The 23,702-nt window shown below is 41.4% G+C and overlaps 1 protein-coding gene across 3 annotated transcripts in view; it reads left to right on the plus strand.

The window, feature by feature from the left end:
- The window catches only part of LOC134211354 (uncharacterized), a 339,309-nt gene that overhangs the window by 310,511 nt on the left and 5,096 nt on the right, over window positions 1-23,702 (plus strand). For all 3 annotated transcript variants that reach the window (XM_062688139.1, XM_062688140.1, XM_062688141.1), the window contains one exon: window positions 14,273-14,494. In XM_062688139.1, coding sequence (XP_062544123.1) covers window positions 14,273-14,494 — 222 coding nt within the window. The remainder of the gene's footprint in view (window positions 1-14,272; window positions 14,495-23,702) is intronic.

The raw sequence follows: 23,702 nt of genomic DNA on the forward strand, positions 1-23,702 counted from the left end.
GGGAGCAGTATCGATATGAGTTCAATTTGGTTGCACTTATGTGATGATAGTGGATTGAGTGCTCGTCTGAGTCAATGAGGGCGGGCGCAGTGTCGATATGAGTTCAATTTGGTTGCACTTATGAGATGATAGTGGATTGAGTGCTCGTCTGAGTCAATGAGGGCGGGCGCAGCATCGATATGAATTCAATTTGGTTGCACTTATGTGATGATAGTGGATTGAGCGCTCGTCTGAGTCCATGAGGGCGGGCGCAGTGTCGAAATTACTTCAATTTGGTTGCACTTATGTGATGATAGTGGATTGAGCGCTCGTCTGAGTCAATGAGGGCGGGCGCAGTATCGATATGAGTTCAATTTGGTTGCACTTATGTGATGATAGTGGATTGAGCGCTCGTCTGAATCAATGAGGGCGGGCGCAGTATCGAAATGACTTCAATTTGGTTGCACTTATGTGATGATAGTGGATTGAGCGCTCGTCTGAGTCAATGAGGGCGGGCGCAGTGTCGATATGAGTTCAATTTGGTTGCACTTATGAGATGATAGTGGATTGAGTGCTCGTCTGAGTCAATGAGGGCGGGCGCAGCATCGATATGAGTTCAATTTGGTTGCACTTATGTGATGATAGTGGATTGAGCGCTCGTCTGAGTCCATGAGGGCGGGCGCAGTGTCGAAATTACTTCAATTTGGTTGCACTTATGTGATGATAGTGGATTGAGCGCTCGTCTGAGTCAATAAGGGTGGGCGCAGTGTCGATATGAGTTCAATTGTGTTGCACTTATGTGATGATAGTGGATTGAGTGCTCGTCTGAGTCAATGAGGGCGGGCGCAGCATCGATATGAGTTCAATTTGGTTGCACTTATGTGATGATAGTGGATTGAGCGCTCGTCTGAGTCAATGAGAGCGGGCGCAGCATCGATATGAGTTCAATTTGGTTGCACTTATGTGATGATAGTGGATTGAGCGCTCGTCTGAGTCAATGAGGGCGGGCGCAGTATCGATATGAGTTCAATTTGGTTGCACTTAAGTGATGATAGTGGATTGAGTGCTCGTCTGAGTCAATGAGGGCGGGCGCAGTATCGATATGAGTTCAATTTGGTTGCACTTATGTGATTATAGTGAATTGAGTGCTCGTCTGAGTCAATGATGGCGGGGGCAGCATCGATATGAGTTCAATTTGGTTGCACTTATGTGATGATAGTGGATTGAGCGCTCGGCTGAGTCAATGAGAGCGGGCGTAGTATCGATATGAGATCAATTTGGTTGCACTTATGTGATGAAAGTGGATTGAGTGCTCGTCTGAGTCAATGAGGGCGGGCGCAGCATCGATATGAGTTCAATTTGGTTGCACTTATGTGATGATAGTGGATTGAGCGCTCGTCTGAGTCAATGAGAGCGGGCGCAGTATCGATATGAGATCAATTTGGTTGCACTTATGTGATGATAGTGGATTGAGCGCTCGTCTGAGTCAATGAGGGTGGGCGCTCTGTCGATATGAGTTCAATTTGGTTGCACTTATGTGATGATAGTGGATTGAGCGATTGTTTGAGTCAATGTGGGTGGGCGCTGTGTCGATATGACTTCAATTTGGTTGCACTTATGTGATGATAGTGGATTGAGCGCTCGTCTGAGTCCATGAGGGCGGGCACAGTAGCATTTTGAATTAAATTTGGTTTCTCTAAGGAGATAGTAAAATGAGCGCTCGTTTGAATCCTTGGGGCGGTCGCAGTGTCAATATGAGTTCAATTTGGTTGCACTCATGTGATGATAGTGGATTGAGCGCTCGTCTGAGTCCATGAGGGCGGGCACAGTAGCATTTTGAATTAAATTTGGTTTCTCTAAGGAGATAGTAAAATGAGCGCTCGTTTGAATCCTTGGGGCGGTCGCAGTGTCGATATGAGTTCAATTTGATTGCACTCATGTGATGATAGTGCATTGAGCGCACGTCTGAGTCAATGAGGGTGGGCGCAGTGTCGATATGAGATCAATTTGGTTGCACTTATGTGATGATAGTGGATTGAGCGCTCGTCTGAGTCAATGAGTGCGGGCGCAGTATCGATATGAGTTCAATTTGGTTGCACTTATGTGATGATAGTGGATTGAGCGCTCGTCTGAGTCCATGAGGGTGGGCGCAGTGTCGATATTACTTCAATTTGGTTGCACTTATGTGATGATAGTGGATTGAGCGCTCGTCTTAGTCAATGAGGGCGGGCACAGTAGCATTTTGAATTTAATTTGGTTTCTCTAAGGAGATAGTAAAATGAGCGCTCGTTTAAATCCTTGAGGCGGTCGCAGTGTCGATATAAGATCAATTTGGTTGTACTGCTCGTCTGAGTCCATGAGGGCGGGCACAGTAGCATTTTGAGTTCAATATGGTTTCTGTAAGAAGATAGTAGAATGAGTGCTCATTTGAATCCTTTGGGGCGGTCGCAGTGTCGATATGAGATCAATTTGGTTGCACTCATGTGATGATAGTGAATTGAGCGCTCGTCTGAGTCCATGAGAACGGGCACAGTAGCATTTTGAGTTCAATTAGGTTTCTCTAAGGCGATAGTAGAATGAGCGCTCGGTTGAATCCTTGGGGGCGGTCGCAGTACCGATAAGAGAACAATTTGGTTAAACTTATGTGTCGATAGTGGATTGAGCGCACGTCTGAGTCAATGAGGGCGGGCGCAGTGTCGATATGAGTTCAATTTGGTTGCACTTATGTGATGATAGTGGATTGAGGGCTCGTCTGAGTCCATAAAGGCGGGCACAGTAGTATTTTGAGTTCCTTTTTATTTTCTCTAAGGAGATAGCAGATTGAGCGCTCGTTTGAATCCTTGGGGCGGTCGCAGTGTCGGTATGAGATCAATTTGGTTGTACTGCTCGTCTGAGTCCATGAGGGCGGGCACAGTAGCATTTTGAGTTCATTTAGGTTTCTCTAAGGAGATAGTAGAATGAGCGCTCGTTTGAATCCTTGGGGGCGGTCACAGTGTCGATATGAGATCAATTTGGTTGCACTCATGTGATGATAGTGAATTGAGCGCTCGTCTGAGTCCATGAGGACGGGCACAATAGCATTTTGAGTTCAATTAGGTTTCTCTAAGGCGATAGTAGAATGAGCGCTCGGTTGAATCCTTGGGGGCGGTCGCAGTACCGATAAGAGAACAATTTGGTTAAACTTATGTGATGATAGTGGATTGAGTGCTCGTTTGAGTCAATGAGGGTGGGCGCTGTGTCGATATGACTTCAATTTGGTTCCACTTATGTGATGATAGTGGATTGAGTGCTCGTCTGAGTCAATGAGGGCGTTCAGTGTCGACCTGAGTTCAATTTGGTTGCACTTATGTGATAATAGTGGATTGAGCGCTCGTCTGAGTCAATGAGGGTGGGCGCTGTGTCGATATGAGTTCAATTTGGTTGCACTTATGTGATGATAGTGGATTGAGCGCTCGTCTGAGTCCATAAAGGCGGGCACAGTAGTATTTTGAGTTCCTTTTAATTTTCTCTAAGGAGATAGCAGATTGAGCGCTCGTTTGAATCCTTGGGGCGGTCGCAGTGTCGGTATGAGATCAATTTGGTTGTACTGCTCGTCTGAGTCCATGAGGGCGGGCTCAAAAGCATTTTGAGTTCATTTAGGTTTCTCTAAGGAGATAGTAGAATGAGCGCTCGTTTGAATCCTTGGGGGCGGTCGCAGTGTCGATATCAGATCAATTTGGTTGCACTAATGTGATGATAGTGGATTGAGCGCTCGTCTGAGTCCATGAGTCGATATGAGTTCAATTTGGTTGCACTTATGTGATGATAGTGGATTGAGCGCTCGTCTGAGTCAATGAGGGCGAGCGCAGTGTCGATATGAGTTCAATTTGGTTGCACTTATGTGATTATAGTGGATTGTGCGCTCGTCTGAGTCCATGAGAGCGGGCACAGTAGTATTTTGAGTTCAATTTGGTTTCTCTAAGGAGATAGCAGATTGAGCGCTCGTTTGAATCCTTGGGGCGGTCGCAGTGTCGATATAAGATCAATTTGGTTGTACTGCTCGTCTGAGTCCATGAGGGCGGGCACAGTTGCATTTTGAGTTCAATTCGGTTTCTCTTAGAAGATAGTTGAATGAGCGCTCATTTGAATCCTTGGGGGCGGTCGCAGTGTCGATATGTGATCAATTTGTTTACACTTATGTGATAATAGCGGATTGAGCGCTCGTCTGAGTCAATGAGGGCGAGCGCAGTGTCGATATGAGTTCAATTTGGTTGCACTTATGTGATGATAGTGGATTGAGCGCTCGTCTGAGTCCATAAAGGCGGGCACAGTAGTATTTTGAGTTCCTATTTATTTTCTCTAAGGAGATAGCAGATTGAGCGTTCGTTTGAATCCTTGGGGCGGTCGCAATGTCGGTATGAGATCAATTTGGTTGTACTGCTCGTCTGAGTCCATGAGGGCGGGCACAGAAGCATTTTGAGTTCATTTAGGTTTCTCTAAGGAGATAGTAGAATGAGCGCTCGTTTGAATCCTTGGGGGCGGTCACAGTGTCGATATGAGATCAATTTGGTTGCACTCATGTGATGATAGTGAATTGAGCGCTCGTCTGAGTCCATGAGGACGGGCACAGTAGCATTTTGAGTTCAATTAGATTTCTCTAAGGCGATAGTAGAATGAGCGCTCGTTTGAATCCTTGGGGGCGGTCGCAGTACCGATAAGAGAACAATTTGGTTAAACTTATGTGTCGATAGTGGATTGAGCGCACGTCTGAGTCAATAAGAGCGGGCGCAGTGTCGATATGAGTTCAATTTGGTTGCATTTATGTGATGATAGTGGATTGAGCGCTCGTCTGAGTCAATGAGGGCGTTCAGTGTCGACCTGAGTTCAATTTGGTTGCACTTATGTGATGATAGTGGATTGAGCGCTCGTCTGAGCCAATGAGGGTGGGCGCTGTGTCGATATGACTTCAATTTGGTTCCACTTATGTGATGATAGTGGATTGAGTGCTCGCCTGAGTCAATGAGGGTGGGCGCAGTGTCGATATGAGTTCAATTTGGTTGCATTTATGTGATGATAGTGGATTGAGCGCTCGTCTGAGTCAATGAGGGCGTTCAGTGTCGACCTGAGTTCAATTTGGTTGCACTTATGTGATGATAGTGGATTGAGCGCTCGTCTGAGTCAATGAGGGTGGGCGCTGTGTTGATATGAGTTCAAATTGGTTGCACTTATGTGATGATAGTGGATTGAGCGATTGTTTGAGTCAATGTGGGTGGGCGCTGTGTCGATATGACTTAAATTTGGTTGCACTTATGTGATGATAGTGGATTGAGCGCTCGTCTGAGTCAATGAGGGCGGGCGCAGTATCGATATGACTTCAATTTGGTTCCACTTATGTGATGATAGTGGATTGAGTGCTTGTCTGAGTCAATGAGGGTAGGCGCAGTGTCGATATGAGTTCAATTTGGTGCATTTATGTGATGATAGTGGATTGAGCGCTCGTGTGAGTCAATGAGGGTGGGCGCTCTGTCGATATGAGTTCAATTTGGTTGCACTTATGTGATGATAGTGGATTGAGCGATTGTTTGGGTCAATGTGGATGGGCGCTGTGTCGATATGACTTAAATTTGGTTGCACTTATGTGTTGATAGTGGATTGTGCGCTCGTCTGAGTCAATGAGGGCGGGCGCAGTATCGATATGAGTTCAATTTGGTTGCACTTATGTGATGATAGTGGATTGAGTGCTCGTCTGAGTCCATGAAGGCGGGCACAGTAGCATTTTGAATTAAATTTGGTTTCTCTAAGGAGATAGTAAAATGAGCGCTCGTTTGAATCCTTAGGGCGGTCGCAGTGTCAATATGAGTTCAATTTGGTTGCACTCATGGGATGATAGTGCATTGAGCGCACGACCGAGTCAATGAGGGCGGGCGCAGTGTCGATATAAGTTCGATTTGGTTGCACTCATGTGATGATAGTGGATTGAGCGTTCGTCTGAGTCCATGAGGGCGGGCACAGTAGCATTTTGAGTTCAATTAGGTTTCTTCAAGGAGATAGTAGAATGAGCGCTTGTTTGAATCCTTGGGGGCGGTCGCAGTGTCGATATGAGAACAATTTGGTTAACCTTATGTGTTGATAGTGGATTGAGCGCACGTCTGAGTCAATGAGGGCGGGCGCAGTGTCGATAAGAGATCAATTTGGTTGCACTTATGTGATGATAGTGGATTGAGCGCTCGTCTGAGTCAATGAGTGTGGGCGCAGTATCGATATGAGTTCAATTTGGTTGCACTTATGTGATGATAGCGGATTGAGCGCTCGTCTGAGTCCATGAGGGTGGGCGCTGTGTCGATATGAGTTCAATTTGGTTGCACTTTTGTGATGATAGTGGATTGAGCGCTCGTCTGAGTCAATGAGGGCGAGCGCAGTGTCGATATGAGTTCAATTTGGTTGCACTTATGTGATTGTAGTGGATTGAGCGCTCGTCTGAGTCCATGAGAGCGGGCACAGTAGTATTTTGAGTTCAATTTGGTTTCTCTAAGGAGATAGCAGATTGAGCGCTCGTTTGGGGCGGTCGCAGTGTCGATAAGATCAATAAGATCAATTCGGTTGTACTGCTCGTCTGAGTCCATGAGGGCGGGCACAGTAGCATTTTGAGTTCAATTCGGTTTCTCTTAGAAGATAGTAGAATGAGCGCTCATTTGAATCCTTGGGGGCGGTCGCAGTGTCGATATGTGATCAATTTGTTTACACTTATGTGATAATAGTGGATTGAGCGCTCGTCTGAGTCCATAAAGGCGGGCACAGTAGTATTTTGAGTTCCTTTTTATTTTCTCTAAGGAGATAGCAGATTGAGCGCTCGTTTGAATCCTTGGGGCGGTCGCAGTGTCGGTATGAGATCAATTTGGTTGTATTGCTCGTATGAGTCCATGAGGGCGGGCACAGTAGCATTTTGAGTTCATTTAGGTTTCTCTAAGGAGATAGTAGAATGAGCGCTCGTTTGAATCCTTGGGGGCGGTCACAGTGTCGATATGAGATCAATTTGGTTGCACTCATGTGATGATAGTGGATTGAGCGCTCGTCTGAGTCCATGAGGGCGGGCACAGTAGCATTTTGAGTTCAATTAGGTTTCTCTAAGACGATTGTAGAATGAGCGCTTGTTTGAATCCTTGGGGATGGTCCCAGTGCCGATGTGAGATCAATTCAATTATTTTAATAAACCTAAAATTTATTTCTTATTACAGCAATCGTACACTACTTTTTAATAACATTTACTAACCGTCTCATAGTTTTAATCCACAATAAATAGAAGTAGATTGTTAGAAACCCGGATAAAATTTAGAAAAAAAAGTGATATTGTAAAGACCTCAGCTTTTAGCAGCAGGACTTTGCGATTTCGTAGAAACTTCTTATAGTTGGGAAAATCATATTTGAAAAGAATTTCTACCTCTAATTGAATATTAAAAGGTTTTCTGGACTTGAAGATACAAAAGTTGAAAGTTTAATCATACATCGTGAAACCAATGCTAACAGAATCCTGAATTGGCATCAAAACATTTTCACTTGGTTGAAAACTACCAAAAATATGTGAAGTGTGATAGTACGGTTTTTTTGTTCAAGAAAAAACACGTTGGGGACATAGGAGGAGGGGGTCAAAATCTACAAAAAAATGTGGATTGCTCTAGTAATGAGTAGAGACATAAGCCATTGAACTAATTCTTTCATAAAAATAATTTATTTTTGATTAAAGAAGTTATGAAAATTTTCAATGAAATTGTTATGCGGATACATTCAGTACAAGCAAGCATGTATATATTTTCTACATTTCTTCCGAAAAAAGGCACGATTTCCATCGTGGTATGCCAGACCCCACTAAGATAATTCTCATTGCCACATGGTTAAATTCATCTACCCAAAATGAAGTTCAAACAAGTCAAAATTAAGTTCAATTTCCTTAATTCTAGATCGTTTCTGGGGGAAGCCAAATTTCAGTCGAATGGGTCAGCCTGAGCTTTAGTATTTGATTTGAGTTTGCGTTTGATCATGTGTAGAAAAGTATCTGAATTCTAAGTTGTTCCACCTAACGAAAGGTTTGAATAGGTTCAAAAAACCTAAGTTTGAGATAAACCCCTTCAACCCAATTTTTAATTCCCCGTCGAACTGCTATCGTTAGGTGGTTTACTTTTTCTGATTCTGATATCATCGGGTGGAATGAGACAACTAAAACAACTCAAAATTTAGGTTGTTTGATCGATCCGTGTATAATAACCATATTTCATCATATTGCTTTTGGAAAAGTTAATTTAAAATGAACAAATCTACTAACAAGAAAACAAAACCTTTTTTGTTTCTTTATTTTTGTATCTTTATTAAGAAGACTTTCAGCCCTAGGCTGGCTCGACTCCAATAAATCTTTCTTAAATTCAATTACATGTAAAATGTGAACAGTACTGCCCATGATATCATGATTGACGTAATAACCTTTCAAAATTTCAGCTAATTTAACTTACTTTCGCATTTACTACGGTAATTCAATCGTTGTAACATCGATAAGTTGCATGTCTCAAACCTCATTTAAGTTTTTACGGGTAAATTGTTTAAGATTTGCGATATTTGGTTTCAAGTAATTCCAAATATCAACTATAAAATCATGGGCAGATTAAGTACCCAACATTTTATATTAAATATTCAAAAATAGCAAAGTTCATTTAATCATCGTACAATGTTCTGTGAAATTGTTCTGTAACATACCAACAATCGAGCGATCAGAGCCAATTTCCAAATCGAATGTCGAATGTCGGAGGTGTATTTTCCTATAAATTTTGACTCAAAGCCCCATAAAAACATCTAATCAAATGCGCAGCTTATGCTACAAGCGATTGAGCTGAAATTTTGAGGGATTGATATTCTTACTATAAGACACAATCCAAGGGGGGGAGGGGCGTGGAATTCGACAACTTTTTGTTTCCTGGGCGAGTCTACTGGATACTTTGCGTGGGCGCGGCGTTCATAGTGACTTGAGCGCTTGCCAGAGCCCCATGATGGCAAACACAGCACGAGTTTGAGTTTAAATATGTTGCACTGATACGATCATAGTGACTTGAGCGCTCGCCAGAGTCCCATGAGAGCAGACACAGCATGAATTTAAGTACAAAATTATTACTCTGAGACTTTCATAGTGAATTCAATACCTAATTTCCATAACGACTTATCTGCTTTTGTAAATAAAGATCCAAACGTCGATTTGACGAATCTGATGGCACTCCCACGCTAACCATCACCATCTACACGTAAGTGAAGGCTTCGGCTACCTGTTATGGTGTTGGTTTGTGTGGGAGTGCCATTAGATTCGTCAAATCGGCGTTTGAATCTTTATTTACAAAAGCAGATAAGTCGTTTTGAAAATTTGTTATTGAATTGAGTGCCCCCCAGAGTCCCATAAGGGCGGACACAGCATTGTTACTCGATTCGTTCATAGTGACTTGAGCGCTTATCAGAGTCCCATGAGGGAGAACACAGCATAAGTTTGAGTACAAGATTGTTACTCAGAGACGTTTATAGTGAATTGAGCGCTCGCCAGAGCCCCATGAGGGCGGATACATCATGAGTTTGAGTTCAAAACTGTTGCCTTGAGACGTTCATAGTGTCTTGAGCCCTCGCTAGAGTCCCATGAGGGGATGACTCAGATTCGATTTGATTACAATTTGGTTACTCGTAGGTGCTCATAGTTAAATGAGTGATCGTCTAAGTCCCATGTGGGTGGACATGAATTTGATTTGAGTACAATTCGGTTACTCTGAGGCTTTCATAGTGAATCGAGCGATCATCTGAGTCCCTTGAGTGGGCGGACATAGATTTGATTTACCCTGAGGCCTTCATAGTAAGTTGATAGATCCTTTGAGTTTTGTAGTGCGGACATAGAATCAATTTTAGTACAATATGTTTGATTCGAGGCATCCATAATGAGCTCAGCGAACGTCTGAAACCCATGAAGTTAGACACAGATTCGATTTGAATACATTATGGTTACTCTGAGACCTTCATTGGGATTTGGGCGGTGAGTCATGTGAGGGCGGCCTTAGTAGCAATTGGAGTACAATTTAATTGCTCTAAGGCATTTATAGTGAATAGTTTGTTTTGGTCGATTGATGAACATTTAAAATTAAAATTAAAGCCGGTACACCTTATTAGTTTTCATTTTACCGTGACACACCACGATAACAAATTTGTCTTGGCCTAGACAACGGACAGCACTCTCATGTAACACTTTTGTTGATTAGTGATAAATTTTCCGATGCCGAAAAGGGTAGGAATCAAACCGACATTTCTCAGCACATGCCACTAGACGATTGAAGTTACCCAGAAGCATTTTAAACGTCTAAAACACATGGGCGTAAAACTGTTAATGAAGTAAAGTTTAGGAGTGTGAAAACAAGCATTTTTATGGAATGTTTGTTCAATGAAGATACCTAAATTTGTGGAGACGAAACTTAAAAAAAAAGAAAAAAATGTCGGGTGCAGGCGAAGTTCAACGGACGCGGACGTAAAGACATTTGTTCAGTTTGTTGAGCTGAGTCGATTGGTATACAATACTATGGGTCTAAGAGCCTTTTATAAAAAGTTCGTTGTTGGAGTGAAATGATAGCCTGAATGAATTTATTCACATTTAGGCGTGGGGCGCAATTTTCAAATCAATAAAGTTTGATGGGCGGATTTTCCAAGGGGCGCAAAATTTTAAATGTATGAGTAACCAGCTCACGATTTGCCATGACAGCACTGGTCGGCAAGTCCCTCTGTGTGCTGGCGAATAGGCCCTATCGCGGAGAGGTCAATTTGGGGTGCACGCGGCATCATCATTCTTAATACCAGTCATGCAGAGGGAAGCAGGCGCGAAATCGACCCTTCCCACCTTCCGAGGACATAGAGCGTGATAAGGCCACCTGGAAAGCCGGCAATGCGCTGGCACGATACCATGGTGTTCTTCTAAAAAAGTGAGTCACGATGTTCGATGCTGCAAGGACACGCAGCTAACCTCGAGGGTGCGTTATGCACTGGCCCCCCTTTGAAGCATTACTTTCTGGTTGTACCGAAGGGACGATGGGCTTGGCGGCAATGAAAACGGTTTAGCGGGTCGGGGATGTAGTCCTGCCTCCCTCGGTGATCCCTAACCCCGCATTTCCTGGTCAACCCAGGATGTCTGTTGAGCAGATTCCCCATTGCTAAGGAAGAAAAAAAAAAGACATCATCTCAGCTCGTTAAACTAAGTTGATTAGTTTATAACCCTGTAAGTTCCATTTTTCCTATAAAAAAATTTCATCTTTGGTGCAAACATATAGATTTTACATGCACGTAGTGTTTGAGAAGGCAAAACCACCCTCCACTGGCTATTATGAGAAATCCTTGTGGACCTATTCCGTTAACCCAATGAAATTATTCAACAAGAGATACTCAGAGCAATTGTCGTTTTGATTTCAAATACATGTAACTACTCATTACAATTGAAGGTCAAGGTAACATGTGTTTTCCCGAGGTTTTCCACTTACCCCATCCAACTGGGGCAAGTGGAAAAACAACTACTAATTTTTTAACCTATTTCCATGAATTTCAAGCGTTTAAAATAGTATGAATTACAATGTATGGTGTATGCAAAATTGACTGTTTTTGATAGCCCATTTAGATGATTCAAATTGGATTTACACTAATTCAAACATGCACTATCGATTTTTCCTTTTCCACTTCCCCCAGTGTACCTTACCTTCATTGTTCCGTGAAACTCACGGACGGATCTCGTCGATCTGAGTCAACTGGTATAGAACACTGTGGGTGTACGAATGACGGCCTTTTGGTATAACTTTGTTGTAAGAGAAAGGCAAAATATTAATTGAAAAGCAAGCAAAGTATGAAGAGTAAAATGAGACTATAAACCTGAGCGATGAGAAGTGCGAAGTAGGAACAGAGAAATCCATCCAATCAATAAAAATTTTCCTTATCAATCGAGAGTTGTACATTGGGAATTGTGACATGAGAAGTGAAAAGTAAGATGGGTGAAGCGAAAAGTGAAAGTGAGAACCGAGACACAAGCAGTAAGAAGTGCGAAATGAAAGATGAAAAGTGAAGATGTGAGAAGTAGGAAGCGATACCCGAGGTATGAGAAATTAGAAGTGAGTAGTGAAAAACAAAGAATTGGAACGTGAGAATTGATGTATGACATGTGTTAAGTGAGAAACGAGACGTGAGAAGCGTAAACTAGCAGAACAATTGGAGAATAGAGTAGTGAAAGTGAGAAATTAGAAAGGAGAAGTAAAGGAGAGTAAAGGAGAAGCATGCATAGACATTGAGATCAACACGCGTAAAGAACGATTGGACAGTTTCAAATATGGTACATGCCAGAATTGATGCATATAATAGAATGTGTTGTTGGTCATTTAAAACATATCAGGAGTAAGGCTTTTAAGTCTACACGTGTAACTAAAGTTCAAAAGGACCGTTTTTAATATTGTTTTAGTACAGAGCGTTTATACAAAGTTATAGTATACCTTACGCGTTAAAATTAATGTTCAAAACGACTTATCTGCTTTTGTAAACAAAGATTCAATCGTCGATTTGTCGAATCTAAGAGCACTCCCACCCGAACTAATACCATCAACATATAGGTGAAGACTTCGGCAACCTTTTGATGGTGTTGGTTTGCGTGGGAGTGCTCTCAGATTCAACAAATCGATGTTTGAATCTTTGTTTATACAAAAGCAGATAAGTTGTTTTGAAAATTTGGTATTGTACTAAAAAACAAAAAATTGGCAAAATTTTTCATCAAATTTCTTTTACCTGTGTTGGAATTCAACTGGTGGTAAAAATCTAAGCACAAAATTAAAATTCCAAATACTATAAATTCTCGAGGAAAAAAAAGAGGATGCCTACAGAAGGAATCATTTAGCAATCAATCGTTGAAATTTGTAATTCACTTTTAATTAGTTCAAAAGCCTATGGGTTTATAATAATTCCAGCCGTACTCACCACACAAAATTTCTTTGGTACTCAAACGTCACACTTCATGGAAATTGTCCAATTTCTATCTCATGGTCAAAGTTTCGTATCATTCGAAGGAAAACAATTTTAGCTAACAGAGACCACAAAAAAAACTCAACATCTGTTTTTATAATATAAGCTATAAGATGAATAACTGGAGCAGCAACGCTTTTTTTTTATTGCAGAACTGCAAAGCTCCGTTCCATTTCACATGACTCTTCAGTACAACAGTCTACTCATTGGCATGTCGTCATCATCCTTTTTTTCCACCTTTCTGATCGTATCGACGTCATTGATGATGCCGGAACCATAAACACAACTCTTGCCGGCCCACTGCACGCCAAACAGCGAGAAACACCCAGACTCAAAAAGGAAAGCAAAGCAAGATAAGTCCAATGATAAAAATATTTTATTCATTCGAAATAATTTTCCTAAAAGGTTCTCCACCTTTCCACCCACTGACCGGGGCCGAACCCTGAAACATGTCCAATTGAAGGACGACAACGGCGATAGCCGGCTATAGGCTTCTCGAGTATTTCTGTTGCTTCCCGACGACGACGACAGCTAGGGCTATTCATGGCTTTTGTCTGTATCCCCAACCCCGATCTGAATGCCACCCCCGATTAGAGGGACGGTGAGTATTAGCGCACAATCCGACCAACAGACACAGTCCAGTTGGCTGGCTGCTACCATCAGAATGGATTTACGACGACGGGGCGTGGGTATCACTTCTTCGATCTCTGACTCTTTCATTTTCTGGTTCAGTTTTGCTTTCCGCAGTTGGGTTTCCGGTCTTGGAATTTTTACTTCATTGGAATGTCTGGCAGCATGGGAAGGTACGGAACGTACGTGGTATAGTATATTGAAATTAAGTGCAAAGGAGTGGCCCAAATCCTGGAATTGCTATTCAGGAGTTCAATTTAATGAAACTAGTGGGAGGCTTCGGCTTAGTTGAGTGTGTTATTTACGCTGCAGTATGGAATCACAATATTCTAATCTATATCTTGTATGAGGTACGAACCGTTTATCCGTGTCCATGTCGTATTCATGGTCGATTCATCGCAGGTGGGCATGGCAGGAAATGCTACATAGTCAATCAACGGGGCTTCTCAGCCAATGTAACCTACTGATTGCTATCAAACAAGTAGGAAAAAATAAATTTGACGGCTTTCATCCATAAATCTACCCCGTCCCGTTCGGCGTGTCTGAACAAATGGCCGCAAAAAATGCACACACCTACTTGTCCGACCAAGGCAACAATCTGAACCACGTTCCCTCTTGTTCTAATATCTTGCAGGATTCCGACACTGGTTCCTGCAGCAATGGATTGAAAGAGGCCTCGTCCATCGAAGACATTCACCACGTGGCAAATGGTCCTGGCGTGGCAGCAGCGAAGGTAAACGATCACGCAACGTCCTGCAATGGCGCATCAACTAGCGCTGTTTCGCCGCTACAAGTCAACAGCAACGGTGGCGATTTGCAACCAACACGTGCCTGCATCATGACTGCTCTCAGCATAGTAAGTAATTTAAGACATTAAGACTCTGACAGAAACAACAGTTTTATCACAATATTTATTATTGAATAAACGAAGAAATAGCACATATCTCTCCATTATCGAGTGATAAGGCCAACATTATGTTATATATCCACATGATCAAGATGAAAAAATCCTATACAAAATGTGCAAAAAACCCGTTCATCGAAGAGATTGGATTTTGATTTTCAGTTTTTTCCAGCTTCATCGTAAATGGAAGAAGAAAAAGATTTTAAATTAGCAAAAATTGGGCAGTCTATTCTTCAGTGATACGCGGTCGTACAAAAGCCTACTTTGTTTTATGTATAGATATTTTTGTACTTGGGAAAGTCGATACTATTGTTTTATGGCACCCCCTGAGGGACAAAAAATGATTTTTGTGATATCAATTTTAAACATAATGCATTGCTATTCTTCATCTTGACCCGAAATAATCCACGATTCAGACAACAGAAATCTCGTTGTTGGATGTTAACAAAAAATGAATCCCACGTGTACGCTTAATGAATTGGTATTGGAAGTTTCCACCACTACAAATCCATGGTTGATGATTTTTATGACACGATTACATAGAAATTTGAGTGTTACAACGCTTCACCTTAAGCACAGTATTGCAAAAGATCGTGATCGTCATAAGACAGAGAGCAAAGTGCCTTTTCCTATCTCAGGCAACCGGGCAAACGCCTACTTCGAAGAAGGAATCACATCCACCATTATTGCCTTTTCCAGGCCAATGCCTATTTTGAAAGAAGGAATTTAATTCATCATTGGCTTATTCCGCCTATATTTAAAGGACGAATCACGTACACCAATTCTTTTTTCTGGGCAAACTCGTTATTTCAAATGAAGCCATTTAGCTTTACTTTATACCGAGCTAACGCTCACTTTTAAAGAAGGGATCAAATCCATCAATTCCGGGTAAACGCCTACTTTTAACAAAAGATTCACATTCACTTATGACTTAATCCACACGAGCGCCTACTTTTAAAAAGGAATCACATCTAAAAAGAGGATTTCGTTCACCATTATTGCCTTAAACCGGACAAGTGCCTACTTTTAAAGAATGATTCACATCCACCATTGCCTAAAGCGGGGCAAGTGCTTACTTTTTTAAACGGGTTCACATCCTCCATTGCCATAATCCGGACAAGTACTTACTTTTATACCAGGATAGGATGCGACAACTCAATTGAGACTGCCTTGTTGTTTTTTAGTCGATTGCTCTGACGAGGTGGTCGCCAGTGCAGCCAAACTAATTTGGTACAAAATCTTCCAAATATCATGAATTAAAACATGATGTTTTTCTTCTCGTTCCATCCATTATTTATGTAAGAGAAGCGAAAGACTAACAGTGAGAATTTTTCGCTACTAAAAAAATGATTTTGAGATCGAAAATGACGGAAAGAGGAATGATAATGATTTAAATCAACAGTTTTAAACCTTTACAACTCTTGAGAATAATTTATATGACGTTTGCAGTTCAATATAAATTTATTTTCTACCAAAAAATTGGAACTCAAACATTTACGTATTTTGCTTAATATCAACTTTACAAACCTGCAACACGGCCAAACTAACAACATGCTGCCCTACGAAAAACGCGCCGCCACCAATCGAAGTAATCGATTGTCATTTTCAACCAATCAGCAACCGGTACGATTGTGACAGCAAATCGGTACGATTTTTACTGACTACTTGGCACATCCTATCCTAGCTTTTATAAAAGGGTTCACATCCTCCATTGCCATAATCCGGGAAAAGAGCCTACTTTAAGATAGGGGATCACATACACCATTGCCATATTACGAACATGCGTTTACATTTAAAGAAGGAATCACATCTTATATTGCCCTAACACGAGTAAACGCAACCCGATAGATGCGTTATTTTTGACAAGGGGCCATCCACAAAGTACGTCACGCTCCTAGGGGGTTCCGGGCAGCGTGATAACTCATACAAAAAATGTTGAGGTTAAATACAAAAAATGTGACGCAGGGGGCAGGGGGGTTGAAAATCACCAAATTTCGCGTGACGCACTTTATGGATCTTCCCTAAGGAAAATACGTTAATCATTGCTTTTCACAGGACAAACCATGAATCTAATGGAGGGATAACGATTATCCTTGTTTTATGCTCAGCTCATGCATGCTTTTTACGAAAGAATGTCTTTTTAATATAATTACCGATTGGTGTTACATTCACCATTTCGGGTTTTTTTTTCAGCACCACTTAGTCAAGCAACTAATTGATATGTGAAATGTCCGTTATGCTAAATGACCCTCACTTTTGGCGCTGTATACAATTATACCAAATGTCCAAATGGCCCGCTCCCTTCATGCCCTGTCACAGAATAAAAATTGGCTGAGATTTTTGTAACAGGCCCTTCCTTCTTCGCGTATCTACAGTGGGTCCAAAAAGTATTCGTCTAGCTGCATATTTTTTAGTAAGATGTAAAACTTAGGCGTGATAGAAGCGAAATCAAAAAACTTTCTTCTAAATTTGGTAGAAAACTTATCAACACATGATTATTATTCAAAAACAAATAGAAATTTAAATTACGTTTTCTGGTATGTAGAGAATATCTAAATTTCGTCAATTTCGCTTGCTCAAAAAGTATTCGTCTATTCAGAAAATAATCGAGCGAAACACGAATATAATAGTTTTATTCGCATGTAATTACACTAGCACACTCTAGTGATGTCTAGCAACATTTTGTCAATACTCAATGACAGATCAAATAATGTTTTTGTTTGTTTGTTTGAACTTGGCGCGGAAAACAGAAGCACCATGGGTGGGAAAAGTAAAAAGATGAGTCCCAATGAAAAAAAACTTATTCTACGCCTGCATAATTAGTGCAAGTTGACTTATGACTTTGCATGAAATGTGGGTAGACCCAGGGCAGCAAAAATTCAACCATTTAATTAAGGATTGGTCGCATCAGCGCCACAAAAATCTATCAAAACAATAACAGAGTGCTCATCAGCGATGGTAAACTGATAGCGATGCACGATTTATTGTGCGGAAAATAGAAAAAATCCTTAAAAACGAGTTCACCCATATAGGCAAGTGAGTTGGAGAGAAGAAGTGCTCAGATATGAACCAATACGAACAGAAATACTTGTGAAAAGTATGGGTATAATGGGCGAGTATCACAGAAGAAAATTCAAGTGAGCCATCAAATTATCAAAAACAGCTCGATTTCAGCTAAAAATATCGCTGGAAGAAGGGTGACTTTCGGAATCAAGTCATGTTATCTGACGAAATCAAGTACAGCATATTTGGATCAAATGCCCGATGTATGGTATGGTAGAAAAGGAATATTGAGATATAGCCGCAGAATCTCTTTTGAGCAGTAAAGCATGGTGGGGGCTCCGTCATGGTCTCTGAGGTGCTTGAGCGCAACCGGTATGGGAAAATTTCACATTATTGAAGGAATTATGTATCTATCACAAAATGTTCATCCGCATTTTGAAAGAAAATTTGAACTCCATAGCTGAGAAATTAGGCTTACAGGGAACATACATCTTACGGGGTGATAATTACCTCGAGCACACAGCCCAAAGTACTAAGCTGTAGCTGCTCTATAATACCCCAATCAAATCAAAACGCCTCTTCAGGGCCAAGATATGAATCCAATTTAACTCCATTTGAAGGTTCTGGACGAAAAACTTTTCGCGAAATTCGTGAAAGTCATATTTCCAACAACAACGACTTGAAATTAGTGTTGAAAGAAGAATGGAAGAATATTCCGTCCCCGTTACGGCTAATTTGGTCAGTTCCATGTCACAAAGACTACAAGCCATCATAGATACACAGAGAATCCAACTAAATATTGAATTCCATTCTACAACTCCTGATTCTGTTTGAAAGTGCGCCAAATCTGAATAGACGAATACTTTTTGAGTCCATATTTAATGAATTGTTATGTTTTGTTACACTTGTTTTTGTTATTGTTTTATTTTTTCGTTTAATTTTTTAATAATAAAAATGACTTGATTTTTCTGCTACACAATGTAATCGATAGTTTTATTTTTTGAGCTTACTAGATTCTATTTTTGACATTTTCTAGAAAATGCACAGCTAGACGAATACTTTTTGGACTCACTGTATACATATTGACAGGGGCAGATATGTAAACATCGCGTGCCATCTCTCATTAAAATTTAGAAAATGCAGTAAGTACGCTAGCCATAAGTGCGTTAGGCATAATTCTGCCTTCTTTATGTCATGGAATGTTCTTTGGGACATTTTATACTTAACGTTCATGATGCGTATCGTTATTATGCCTTACGGGGTATGTTCCTTTTAAATATGTGTAACTGTAAATGAGAATGTGGCAGTATTTTTTATATTGCATAATGGAAATAAACTTTCTAGGCCAAAACGACTAAAATGGTGATATTTTAGGTTATGGCGGCAACAACTGCACCAGGAGCCCCTCCTTCCCCTTCTGCCAAGAACTTTCCCTCTCCCTCACCCCATTTTTTTGTGGAACACTTTAAAACCAACCCCCCCCCCCCTCTTACACCCCCTGATTTTTGTGGAACATTTTACCACGGCTTGAAGGGGTCAACGGAGCAACCTTACCAGCTGCTCCTTTCTTGATAATAAAAAGTACGTTCACCAGTTTCTGGGAGCGAACATCGACTCTGCTTTCTCAGAAGCTGAAAGACGGTCGTACACCTTCAAGGTGAGAAATCCTGGACACTTTGATAAGCTGTTAGGCATGGACAAATTGAACAACGGGACCCCTGTTAAAGTATTATCTACTGTCGTGACGTTATCGACTTCCTAGAGAAAGAATTCTCGCTTAACTTTTCAAAAGGACCTAAGTAACATTTTCATGAATTAATTTGAGTACTGCAATCAAAAGCTTTCATGTTGTTCTGTTGATTGCGCTATGCAACTTAATTCATGAAAAAAATATTTCTTAGGTCCTTCTGAAAAGTTAAGCGAAAATTACTTGGAGACCTGAAGGAGCAAACCCACCGGATCACTAGGAACGGATCAGCACCGGATTACTAGGAACGCGGGTGAACGGAAGGAGAAAACTCCCCTCCTCGTCGGTTTCTTGAGGTGCCCAACTAGACCATACACACTTACCTTATTTCACCGTATTCGGTAAATTTTACCGAAATCTCAACAGCAGAACTGTTCGGTAATTTATTTTACAGATTTTTTGTATTTTTTTCCATTGCTCAACTGTCAAAATCACCGAAAATCAGTTAAATTTTTTACCGAACAGTTCTGCTGTTGAGATTTCGGTAAAATTTTACCGAATTCGGCGATTTATTTTAAGTGTGTACTATCCGTCTCTTATGCAGTACTTCAACTGCTGGGAGCTCGGACACACTAAGACTAGATCTAAAGCCCCCAACGCCACATGTGGGAACTGCTCGGGCTCTCACCCGATTGCAGAGGACAAAAGATGCGACTCATCGCCCTTTTGCTCCAGTGGCCTGCACCCTCGCAGAAGTAGATCCTGCCCGGCGTAAAGAATGGAAAACGATGTTCATCGGATAAAGGTCGACCAAGATTGTACATATCCCGAAGCTCTACGCATCCTGCAGCTGGAAAAGAGTGGAGAGTCATCTTTCACCGATGTCGTCAACGCAGGTCAAACCTCTACGAGGAACTCTACGCGAAGGGTGCCTGAATAGCGCTCACAGTCAAGTGACCCAGCCCCTCAAACCTTGCCCAGCAAACCAGCAATCGTATATGAATGTACGAAAAAAGTCATATATGTTATCAGACCGAATCGAAATCATATATGGATCAAACGAAACTCATGGAAAATTGTACAAAGGTCACATATAATGCAAACTTACGATCAAATTATAATCTATATCATTAGTTATATAAAAGGTAATTTAAACTCAAAACGGAATTATATATCGCGAATACTTCAACAATTGTATATAATTCCACCTAAAGTTATAATGCAGATTTGATTGTAAAGACAAATAATGAATTCATGTACTCTGTTAAATAGTTTTGATTTTAAGCACGGTTTTCAATACAATACTTATTTCCGGAGACGAGCCAGCCTCGGGCTGAAAGTCTCCCTAATAAAGACATAAAAAAAAGGTCAACAGAGGATTTCTTTATTGCTAACTAGAATTAATAGCCCATAGTGGACTCCCAACCCGATATAAAGAAAGGCGTAAAGACCCGATTTATTATCACATCCTGATTTGATCTGACTCCGATCTTGTCCACTTTTATTTTTATTACACACATTCCACACCCCTCATACCCATTCCTATGTTTCACTCTTTATGGCCAGATTTTTACATTTGGAAATAAACCTGTAAACATCTAATGATTTCCACGACATCATTATTATCGTCTGTTGCTTATTATGGATCATTCCAAAAAAAATTCTATCTATCCCTCCCTATTTCACCACTCTAAAATTCACCACGATAAACTTCTTGATAAACTACTATCAGTTCTTAAACCCTAAGCTTTTTATGGGTTTTAATTCATAACATCGTGGAGTATACACAGTAAGTTTGAAAATTAAATATTTATGGTGTAGTGTTATTGAAAATGGTTTTTTAGAGAAAAACATTGCAGTTCACAACTCAGAAATCGTTTAAGCGGTAGCATAAAGTTGTATATGTGTTAAATCAAATCGCATATATTGCTTGATGTAACCATCAAAATAAAGTTGTATACAATGCAATGCGTTGTCTGTTACAGATTATATTTGTAGATCCTAAGATACCATTAAGTATAAACTATGGATTTACAGCTGCATGAACGTGGAGGAACGGATAGCGTCTAGACTATGAATTAGAAGATCCGAGCATCGATACTAGGATCTGGAGGTTAAGTTTAGAATATTGATATATGCATTATACTCACTAAAACCCATGATGATATAATTCAGTTCTGATGTAAAAAATATTTTTTGTTGCATATACAAAAACACGAATTTCTTTTTTTGATAATATGACTGATATATTAGGATGTATACATGTTTGAAGCTGTTTTCACTATTCTATATTTCAAAGTTGTAACAGTCTAGTTATGCAACTGTATGACTGAACATATGCGATCTGTAAAGATAAACATCATGATTGTTTATAGATTCAATTGAAATTAGAATACGTCGTATATATCGTTGTACCACTACACTAACACTAACACTAATTTGTACGTAAATGGCCTCCACTTTTGTTCACATAGAACGAATCTATACATTTTGTACAATCAATTTATATCGTGTAAGAGTGCACTTAACAGAACTAAAAGTTGATTATGTGAACCAATTTGTTGGCTGGGTGACCAACGCTGACTCCGAGGATAGTTCTCGAATCTCGTCCGACCCTGTCTTCCTCTCATCCCTTCTCATCAAGGAGAGAGTGACTTCGGGCGTGGTACTGCCAACTCGACACTCACCACTGTCGCAAAAGTGCGAATATCCCTCAAACTTCTGGCTTCAGGATTGCCGGAAAGAGGAATATCGCCATCACATCGCCAGAATATCCAGAAAACCCACCGGCTAAGTTCCAAAAACAGCGGTTCTACCACCAAGTAATTGTGACTTTCAATTCAAACGCAATAGCCTCCAACGTGCAACAAAGCTAAACACCACCAACACCAACGTGCCGAAGTCTGACCCAGGTAGTCGAAGCACCATTGGACCCCAACCGGAACTTTTGGATCGACCCCGGATCCTGGTAGACCGAGGACGGAAACACTCAGTGTGGAGCCCTGAACCGTCGGAGCGCCAGCAGACCGGACGCCAAGACCCAATTGGAACGACCGAACCGACCTCGGCATCCAGTGGACGAAGAATATAAGAAGAGCATGTCCAGATTTTTTGGTAGTCGCCACAGCTTGCCATGGACCGTTGCTCTCCAAGAGGTTAATCGTTACTATTCCCCGCCGTAAAAGCTAAGGTAAGCAACCTCATTGAAAACGCTTCTCCACCCCTGCTTCTCTTTGGGGATATGGACGCCCACCATCCGATGTGGGAACGGTCAAGGTCCGCCCTCGAGGCTCCGTTCTAGTCGAAGCATTCCTGGAAGGGGACCTCGTCACTCTCAACGGGTCCCCCACCTTCTTAAACGGGCCCTCCGCAATGGCTATCGATGTTTCTGTGGTAAGTAGGTCCATTTTGCCACGCTTCTCCTGAGAAGCCGGCTTCGATCTGTACAATAGTAACCACTACCCGGTGCAGATTTTCACCCTCCCATGGACAACAAGAGGTGCCGTCGGAAGTATGATGAAGAGGATTGGGAGGAGTATGAGCACGCTATGTCGTCTGCCTGCGCGGACCAACCTACCTCGTCCTTCACGGATTTCACCGACATGATCCTCACTGCTGCCCAGCAAGCCATCCCTCAATCTAATAGCCGTCGTGCACTCAGATGGTGGTCCGTGGAAACTCGGCGCGCTGTCAAAGCCAGACGTAAAGCTTAACGTACATTTAGGAAGCTCAGCGCCGTCTACCCTCTCAGGCCAGACGCCCTGGACTACTATATAGAGAAGCACAGGCAATGTAAAATCGTCATCAGGGAGGCGAAGGCCAAGCAGTACTGGTTTCGGTGTATTCAACGTTTTTCATAGCGCCTACTTTAAGGTGATTATAGAATGAAGCCCGTGGTGAATTTCAAATTCACCACACTTTTATCTACATACATTTCCAAAAGCCCAAATCTGGCGTAATAGTTTTCGTACAGTGCTGAAACTCAAATTATGATTGTTCAGCATAACTAAGCAAACGATCTACCATTATTTCAGCCCCATACGCGTTATGGTTCTTTCAGCTCGTGCTTTTGAAAAAATTATTGGAAAAGCACGTGGTTTACAAAATGGCCGATTTCTGGCTTTATTGTATAATCACCTTAAGCTTAAAGAGCCTTGCTACGTGTATACTGCTGAGCTACCGGGAAAGCTATAGACTTTATTATCGGGATTTTTTATGGTAATAAGTTCAGCAAGTAGGGGAGAACAGTTCAAAATGCATCCCCTTAGCTTTTTCGATGTTTAACCAACAGTTATTCAGCTATTCAAAAACACCAAGGTTTTTATAACTTTCTAACGCATTTGAAATAAGTTTTGGGCCTGAGGCAAGCCTTCAGCAAAGAGGTTCAGAAGCCTCGTTTCAGGAGGCTTGGACGCCTCCTATCAAGCGTCTTGGAAGCCTCCCTTCAAGAAGCCCGGAAGGCTCCTTTCA

Source organism: Armigeres subalbatus, chromosome 2, assembly GCF_024139115.2.
Source record: "Armigeres subalbatus isolate Guangzhou_Male chromosome 2, GZ_Asu_2, whole genome shotgun sequence".
Classification (NCBI taxonomy): domain Eukaryota; kingdom Metazoa; phylum Arthropoda; class Insecta; order Diptera; family Culicidae; genus Armigeres; species Armigeres subalbatus.